At 38.0% G+C, this 9,306-nt stretch overlaps 1 protein-coding gene across 5 annotated transcripts in view; it reads right to left on the bottom strand.

The window, feature by feature from the left end:
* Positions 1–676: 676 nt before the first annotated feature.
* The window catches only part of LOC131425831 (uncharacterized), a 175,691-nt gene continuing 167,061 nt past the window's right edge, over positions 677–9,306 (bottom strand). For 4 of the 5 annotated variants that reach the window (XR_009229033.1, XR_009229034.1, XR_009229035.1 and 1 more), the window contains 6 exons: positions 8,115–8,306; positions 7,879–8,052; positions 7,238–7,820; positions 6,651–7,180; positions 5,483–6,571; positions 677–5,408 (listed from right to left, as the gene is read on the bottom strand). Coding sequence is in view for 1 of the 5 variants with exons in the window: in XM_058588038.1 (XP_058444021.1) it covers positions 6,508–6,571; positions 6,651–7,180; positions 7,238–7,820; positions 7,879–8,052; positions 8,115–8,306 (1,543 nt within the window). In the remaining 4 variants the exon portion in view is untranslated. Of the gene's footprint in view, positions 6,572–6,650; positions 7,181–7,237; positions 7,821–7,878; positions 8,053–8,114; positions 8,307–9,306 lie in introns of all 5 variants that reach the window. The other variant, XM_058588038.1, reaches the window with a different exon arrangement.

The raw sequence follows: 9,306 nt of genomic DNA, 5'->3' as shown, positions 1-9,306 counted from the left end.
GGCAACTCTTCACACGATTGAATCAGTGCCATCAAAGAGAGACAGATATCATCGCAACAACAAAAACCCGGCATGGCTCATCTAACATAGAATCGACACCAGTGCGAGAGCGAATTTCTCTCGATGACATTTCTGAGAATCAAAGGTTAGCACGCTGCTGTGGGGATCCTCTCTGAAGCAACAAACGGTCGCTTATTCTCAATTCGCGATCCGATTCTATACAGGCAGTTGATAATTGCGATAGAATCATTTTACTATTGCCGCTTATTCTAACTATGCGCATATAACCTTTGTATAAGTTGTATCTATGAAAATGTCTGTGAATGCTTCACACCAAGGTTTTGAAATATTGCAACCTAGTATGAGAATCATAAAGCCGAATCACCGATTCGATTTTCTGCGATAATTGTCAACTTGCGATTCTCTCTTGGTAAATTCCACACAGCACCGATAATTATCAAACTGTAGTTTTTTTTAAACGGCCGTGAAATACTCAGAGCATGAAGTAGAGTGAAGAAATGTAGCAAAATTCTCTCACGGTTCATGCATTGAGAGACTCGAGTTCTTGTAGCATCTTGTATCGGATTGAAAATGTTGTATACAATATAGATACCAATATAGCAGCTTCTGTCAAATTTTCGGCAATCACATTATGTGAAAAAATAAACGGCACAAATTTCAACATTTTTCCTTATTTATTCTCTGACTCATACCTTTCACATGTTCTTTATAATTATTGTACTTTTATTCGATTCTTACTACAACATATTTTGCCTATGTTTTGCATCTGCGTGGGTGTGTGTGTTCTTTTTTGTTAGCGATAAGTATTAACTGTCATCTCACTTCAAGGTTATGTTGTTATGTTTTGCAGCAAGTTTTCTTTTTTGTTTGTTTGTTTTTTTTTCTTTGTTATTGGCTAATAAACTAAGATTCTTCACCCTGCCGGATGCCGTCTCTGACATCAACACGACAAACCAACAATAAAAGGCAAATCTGAGATCAGCTGGAGCCAGCTCGAAGATTCTGCCAGTTGCTAGCCATTTGCGTTGCAGTAGTCTAAATCTCTGTTTGTGGTGAAACATAGTCTCTAATATAGCGGCACACTGACTGACTTATTTTTTTGTTTACCTTTCCAACCTACAGTTCACTATTAATTTCACTTACTGTTAGTACTTTTTTTTGAAGGAGAGGATTTTCAAAACGACTAGCCAAATTTCACCGATGAGTTAATCTCAATTGGTTTGTTGTTTTAGTTATCTTCTTAGTATGTTGGCGATAAAATTCAATAAACTTTCGCGTTTATTTTTCATCCATTTGTTCTTTCTCCTATTGTTTTGTTGTAAACTTATGGGTTTTGTTGTTCAACGTTCAACGCTCCACCTACTACTATTGACTAACAGTGGTTCCATCTTTCAGTGACAATCAAGTGACAGTCGCCGGTGTACTGTAGTAAATGATGGCACGAATTCCAAATATGTACATAAGGTTAGCTGTTTGCCGATTACACTGGCAGATTATTTCGTGATAGGTTTACTTCAAGGATTCTGGATACGGCAAACTCGTTCGTCAAACCAGAAAACCGGATGCATTCTGCTGTAATCGATTATTTGACAATCTGACAGCTCATTTACAACCACAAATGCATCGTTGCCATTTTGTAAGTAGTTTGTTTTCATCACAAAATATCTAACATCAACCAGTTTTAAGTACGATTCAGAGGACCAGTCAGTTTCCGTCAACGTTAACCAGGCGTCACCGTCCGTCAACATTAATTAAATGATTTTATTCTCGAATTGTTCACACGTACCAGACGTCAAAAAGTGTTCTGTAATAATGACACATCGGGCAAATATACGTATTGAATGCAGAGATGTCATCTATACAGATTTATCTGTATTATACAAATTTTACATGCGCAAAAACCATTTTATACAGATTGAAGATTTTATATACAGATTTCCTAAACTCAATACAGATTTCACAAAAAGAATTGGAAAAAAACAAATCGATATTCTTTCGTTTGAGCTCTCTTTGGTAGCAGTGACGAGATAAAAGTTTCGTAATCATTGGACGAATCAAAAATTGATTTGAAAATCTGAAAACAGTGTTGGTATTTGAAGTTGAGCATTAAATTAACATTTTGAAAGTATATGATATTGGAATTGTATTTTTTTTGATTCCGATTGGTGATGAAAATTGCAAACATTCAATTTCGTAATTGAAGATTGAGATAAAAATATTCTCACTATATTGCGAATTTTAAACTTGATTAGACACCTGCGAAAAAAATATTTACACAGTCCATTTGCCGCAGTACACACATACAAATGAGTCCAGTATATGAAAACTAGTGATGCCACTTAAGCAGAATTATACCTGAATTCACAGATTTCTGATTAACAGATATTTGTGGATTGTACTTAATATCAAATGTTAAATGGACTTGTTTGAAATTTACATCTTTAGAGCATTTAACTTTCACTTTTGCATGATAAAATGCGATATTTTTTCCAATGTCACTGCAACAATTTGATTACACAAACTTTTCAAGTCCTGCTTAAAAATTTAACCTGGCATCTCTGATGTGCTCGGCACATGGCATTTATACTTATATTAATGAGTAAGCAAAAAGTTCCTGTCAAAATTTATTTTTAGCGCTAGAGTCTTAACACTGGCAATAAAAATATCGATTTTATAGTGAATACAGATAAATACAGATTTTTTTGTATAAATATATCTGACACCTCTGATTGTCTGATTTCATGCAATTCCGTTCCACTGTCATCAGATATGTCAAGTTTGCAGACTTTTTTAGGCAGACTTTTGAAAATTGATTTTTTCGCAGAATTTCTTAAAAATTTACAGACTTTTGAAATTGTCCCCACGTTTTTTTTGTTTGCTCGTGAAATTGAAGCCTGCAGACATTTTTACTGACTTTTGCGAAACAAGATTGAAGATTTTTGAAGATATTTGAAATTTTTACCTGGCATCTCTGATTGTCATTCCTTGACGCTAACGGTCACCCACTGACGGAACATAGGAATCGTTCATTAGACGAATAACATATCTCGATAAACATTACAGAAAGTCCTAATTGCAAATGACAGTTTCTCTTATGTCGTTTTTGCTCGAGAAAATTGAAACTGACCCAGGGTGGTTTCACCAAACAAACACTTTTAACGAAACTGTGTTGGTTTTGCAACGTGGGCTTCAGCAAGCCTGATATAAAAACCAGGGTCGAAACTGACTCGATTTTCAGTTCAACAAACGTCAAAACTAGGTTCGAAACTGGCGGTTTGACAGCAGTTAGAGTGGAAACTGGGTTAGGTTTAACATCAAGCGAAAACGACATTAGTTTACTTTCTGTTTCGATTATTACGGTCCGATCGGAAATCTCTTTGACGTTTGTTTTCATCAGTGAAACAACGTACGATTTTGACATCTCTCTCGTTTTCAATGATTTGTCACCAGGGCAGTAGGCTTTCTACTATTAGAATTTCCAGACCCCGTTGGTAAGTCACTAAAAACGTCAAATATTTGTTGATGAATATGAAGCTGGGTAAAATTAGTTTAGGCTTATGTCATTTTGTGATGAAAATTTCTATGAAGCTATTTCACATTTGAGATTGCAAGTGAGCTGTTCGAAAAATTGATATTTACTAGCTAGCTCGCTATAAAATGAAGCCAATGCTGCCATTGATGTATCATCCATAATGGAAAGTCAAATCTCGATTCCTCGATTAACTAAGAAACGCAAAAATTATTCGACAAACTCTAAATTTTAGCACAGCTTTTAGATTAGATTAGAAAACAAATTTAAAGTACTACAAGTTTCATTAAGTAATTGAGAAATTCAAAAACAAGCTCGCCACAACCAGATCCAGCCTGTGGCAAGGAGAATAGCGTACGTTTTCAGGTTAACAATGGTGATCTCTTCGGTTCCGGATATGCACCCCTATTTTTTTTCTCAACAATGCATGATAAATTTTGCAGAATTTGTAGAACGAATAGAAATTCATTTGTTTAGCCTTCCTAAATTGATTTCAAATATGCGCTTATCTGGTTATACCCGTTCAAAGATTAGTTGATTAGTGTTTGTCCCTATATGTGTTCTTGAATTTTGATCTAAGGAATTTTGTTTTTTCCAAGAGTAGTAAGGTTAAAATAAGTGTTGTTTCAGTTAATAACCGGTGGCTTTCGTTTTATTTTGATAATAATTCATCACTCTCTTCTGCCTCCATTGAGTTTTTTGTTTTGGTTTATGCAATGGACAGTAGAGGGCTGCACGTTTTGAAAGTGTTGCGTTTCGATAATAGATTAAGATTTGTTCAAATTTGTATTACGTTATTTCCTAAATAGAGAGAGAATATATATATGTTGTTGTACAGCTTAAATAACAACCATGTACATGAATATTTTCTTCACTTTTATCTGACGATAAAAATCACTGAATTTTTCAACGAATTACTGTTTGATTCTTTGTAAATATTAACCCTTAATTATGCTGCTGGTTGTATCCATGACTGACTGATCAATTTGCTTCCTTTACTTGACGAATCATTCTCGAATTCGAAATCATGACATCCTCTGATTTTGTTTTTCCAACTGTCAAACCTAGCTTCTATTGGAAGGCTGCCAAAAATTTTTCTAACGACATTCCCATATTAAATCGGGTTCGAAAGTTTTCAAGCGATAATTATTTCTGTACACGTCTGTTGAGACTAAATCACAATATGAAATAAACTTCCAAGTTCATGTATTTTTAAATAATCTTGACGTTAAATGTTCTTATCGTGATTCCGGTTTATAACTTAAGCGAAATGCGATATGAAATGAACAGCATAATTCCATGAAAATAAAGCCAATGGTCGTAATTCAAGTTTTAAATCAGCTAAACAATGAACAATTGTCAATTTTCGCTATAAAATCACTGTAAAATGTCAATTTTCGCTATAAAATCGCTAACACTTGAGTTCGCTTGAAATATTTCCGCCCCAATCAGGTAGCAGCTCAGCAGTGACAGTTCGAGCCATGTTTCTTATTCCGTGCATATCGACTAATTCAATTCCAGCTGCATACATCCCAGGTCAATTAAAAACATTCCGCTGGTTTTTCGTATGGTTAATAAGTTTATATGATACGATGAATTAGACGCGACGTTCAATATGGCATTCAGACACTTTCAATATATTTCATTTGTGTGTTTGTTTATGCTTTAAGACTAATTTTTTTTACTTTTTCAATTATTTCATATATTCTCTTAGCCTACTTAAGATGCCATATTCAACCACATTCCAATGAAGTATTGTTGACATTTGCCATTTTTTGCTGAATTATGTTTGATTTGAATATTACACGCTAATTTTTGTTGTTGCACAAAACACTGGTTCAGTTAGAATATAGAGTACCTCATTATTATTATTATGTTGCTTTATTTACCCTCGGTTTTAACCTTACGGTCATTCACTGAGGTATAGAGTACCTCAATATGCTCACGTTGTTAAGGGATGAAGTATAAATTTATAAGATGGATGTAAAGTTTGCGTTTAATGTGTTTTTAACCAATTGATTATAGTAACCAAATTGCAACTTTTACAATGCCTGACGGCAAGGCCGTGCAGGGTATCGATGCAATACTATTTTGTGACTCTTGCTTGTTTTACTGGTTTTGCTGTTTCGCACTTATCTCTAAACATCTATCGAATCCATTATCAAACATTTCTAGTTACTGTCATATGAACCATTCTAGGTTTTCGCTTTCCTTGCCTTCCGATATATTTGAATCGTCGTAGACTTAAGGTATTTTGATGGAGAAATCATTCCCCCCCTACGGACTAGTTAGCCTTGAACTATTGTGAATTGAAAGCACCAGCTGTCGCCACGTGCACTTGTATGTTCATACACCATTTTCATTTATATCAAAAACGCACATTTTGAGATATCGTCCAATTTTATAGGTAATTTACACCGATTTTATAATTGTTTTGAAAAACCAGCGTGAACATCTTATTGCCGTTGTCAGTGTTTTTTTTTGCACTGAACCTCGTCAACCGAAAGAGATCGAATAGAATCCTGAAGAATTTAGTACCAATAGCCATGCTGGATGCATTCTAGTTTTTATATTTTGTTGTTAAGTGGGGCTCTTGGATGCACCAAACAGTAGTAATAGACTCCACCGAACCTTACCCTTAGCAAGGTCCTTATTCTTCTCGATCCCTTTTCCATTCAAAATCCTTCTACTGGTTTCTTTCTGGTGAACTGTCACTGCTTGCTTTGAGTGAAAAAAAAGTTACTAAATTTCGCAACAGAATTGATTCTAGGGCTTGAATCGAAATTCTGTTTGAAATTTAGTTCAGTGAGAATCTTCATTTCTGTAATCATACTTCAATCATCAACCTTGCTTTAGAAAATAATTTCAACAGTTGAAAAACAATGCTGCCAGCGTTCTTGTTTCACTCCACAATGTCCATTTGTCCTTCGCCAGTTCAGACCCCTTAACAATCGTTCTTATAGATAACCCAGCGTCGAGTACGTCTTCACATACGGGGCGTCATCAGCGGCCGACTCATCTCTGCAACGAAACCAAGATGTAAGTCAAGGGATAACCCAGGACTAATTTTAAAAAAATAAACCCTAAAACCACAACTCACTCATCATCCCACGGGCAAACGGCGTTTCCTTTCTTCTCGCTGTTGTCGTCCTCACTTCTCTGCTGCTGCAGAGAATCCTTGTCCCGTTCTTTCCGATCCCGTCGTTTCTTTCGTTTGATTTGATCCTCGATTATCACAACCGTGGCTCCGGCCGACGCTTCCGGTTCCAGTTCCTGCTTTTCTCGCGTTGTCACGTGAACCGTCACCGTCTCGGTGCGTTCCGTTTCCGTTTCCGCTTCCGCTTCCGCTTCGGGTTCATCATCGGCCGGATCCATCTCCACTTCCGCCAGCGGGGCAATCGAAGGGGCTGGTGTTGGAGCCGGGGCGACACAACCGGGTGCCATGACTTCGCCCTCCATCATTAGATCGTAGTCCACCTGTTCCAGTGACGATTGATTCGGGTGTGAAAGTGATTCGGAGAAATTGTCGTCCTCCACCAGTGGGGACATATCTTGGGGAGGGTTGGAAATTGTGCGATCCATAGCAGCCGTTCCGATATCCTCGTCGTTTTCTTCTCCGGTAAAGTAAACCTGCTCGGACAAAATACGCAATACAGTAAAGTCCAACTCAGACACAAACGATCGTACCTCTTCGGCTTCCTGGCGGTCCTCAGTCAGTGAACTCTCGCAAACCACCAACGACTGCTTCCGCTGCTGTACCTCGTCCTCCGACGAGTTCGCTAAGTAAACACTAATCGTAGGCGGTAGCTTATCCGAAACACTTTCCCATTGTTGAGCTCCAGCTTCAGAAACACTCAGAACTGATCGTTCATCTCCTTGGCCGTCAGTTACTTCCATAGGTTTAACCTCGTCTTTTCTCACAGTAAAACCAGTGACAATGTTTGTTTGTGTTGTCGCACATGTACACTCACCGATACGTTCATAGTTCGATTCTGTTTCACTAGTTTTCTCTTCAACAACAACACTTTTTACACCGAGCTGTTCAGCACCCTGCTCGGAAATGCTCTCCTTTTTCTGTTTGCTCAGATTTTCGTTCGAAATGGTAGGTGATACAGTAGAATCCTCACGGTCCTCGAAGCTTGTCGACAGCGATCCTTGTGAGACATTGCGTGGATAGTCCACAGACCGTTGCTGTTGCAGAGTACAAACCGGTTCGGCAGAATCTCCGCCGGTCGAATTAGCACGAAGTGCAAACTGCAGATCCGAGAGTCTGCGAAAAAAGATCCGTTCCGTATCTTCACGATTCGAGTTGTACGATTGTTACTCACCTCGGTGCCATGGTCATGGAGGCCCTCCGTTGCTCAGTTACCACAGGTGCCAGCCGTTTGGAACTATGGAAATCACTATCCAGCGTGTTCTGACGGAGTCCACAGGATCGTTTCATCCGCTCCGATACGTCACTGATATCTGCTGGGCGGATAACATCCGCCGCTTTTGTTTTGCTGAAATTTGACAATCTCCTATAGACACTATCAGTTAGCGAGCTAGGGATGTTCACACTAACCTGTTGATAGGTAACTGGACATCACCGTCATCCCATGGGCATACCGACACGGATACGGGAACGGATGGCTCCTTGCCAGCGGTAGGCGCTTTCGTAGTCGATGGCGTATCCCAGGGACACACCGCACAGGCACCAGTCGCCTCCAAGGTTACCTCGAGGGTAGTGCCCAAAGATTTACCACCTCCGACTTCCCTGTTTGGAGAGAATAAATGTGCTACAATGAGAAACCTTTCTCAAAACACGGCTAAACCATAGCGAGGAACAATACCAATACAGATGAACTTTCTGAGAATGTTTACACCATCACGAGGTACGTAAGTGTGTTTGTGTGTTAGTAGGGGGGAGCTAGATAATAGTATGTAGTCAGCAGTGAGCGGAAACAACAATGGCGGTAAATATGACAAAACACGTTTGTTTGTTTTTTTTTCTGCGCAATCACCAAGGAGCATTGTTAGAACGGAACATCAGGTGGAGCGATTGACATTACTGGATATTTGCGATGGAGAAAAACACAGAAGGCGCTGATGAACAGTAGTGGAAATTTAGATACAGCCAACAGAAGAAACAAGATGTGTTAAAGAACAGCAAACAAACATTTGTCAGCTACTGAACATATAATGAAAAGAGTGTGTTGAAACGCGTAAAATATGTAATAAGTAATCGAATCTGTTAATATCTTGAGTTAGTCTGAAAGCAAAACAATCGAAAGCGTAAATGTTAGCTATAACAGAAAAATAATAACGCTTTAAAGTATAGCTTGGTTTCAGCAATCCCGAATTTTCAAGTCTATTTTCTCGAGGATCAGTCATTTCTGAATTCTAGTTGCTTCAATTTCTATATTATTAGCTCAGAGAACAGACTTCAAAGCAAGAAATTTTCTTCAAAAAAGCTATGTACAACGAAGTGAAAAAAAATTGTTTCAATTGCCATTCTATGAAATCCATAAGCGATTGCTTGTCTGTTCACAGCGCATCTATAGGTGGATTACTATCAACGTTATATAAACATGGCTTGCTTGCGTTGATAACCAAAACTTTGTAAACATACAAGTAAAACAAACATGCTTGGATTTCAAGCACGTAATTTTTAGTTCTACTTGACTCGCTGAAGTAAAGTTGATTTGACTTATGTTACAGAAGAGAGCCATGTTTGCTCAACCTGTTTTTACCTCATTGCCACTTTCTTATACACA

The sequence above is a fragment of the Malaya genurostris genome, chromosome 1 (genome assembly GCF_030247185.1).
Source record: "Malaya genurostris strain Urasoe2022 chromosome 1, Malgen_1.1, whole genome shotgun sequence".
Lineage (NCBI taxonomy): Eukaryota > Metazoa > Arthropoda > Insecta > Diptera > Culicidae > Malaya > Malaya genurostris.
This window is presented reverse-complemented; position numbering and strand designations above follow the sequence as displayed.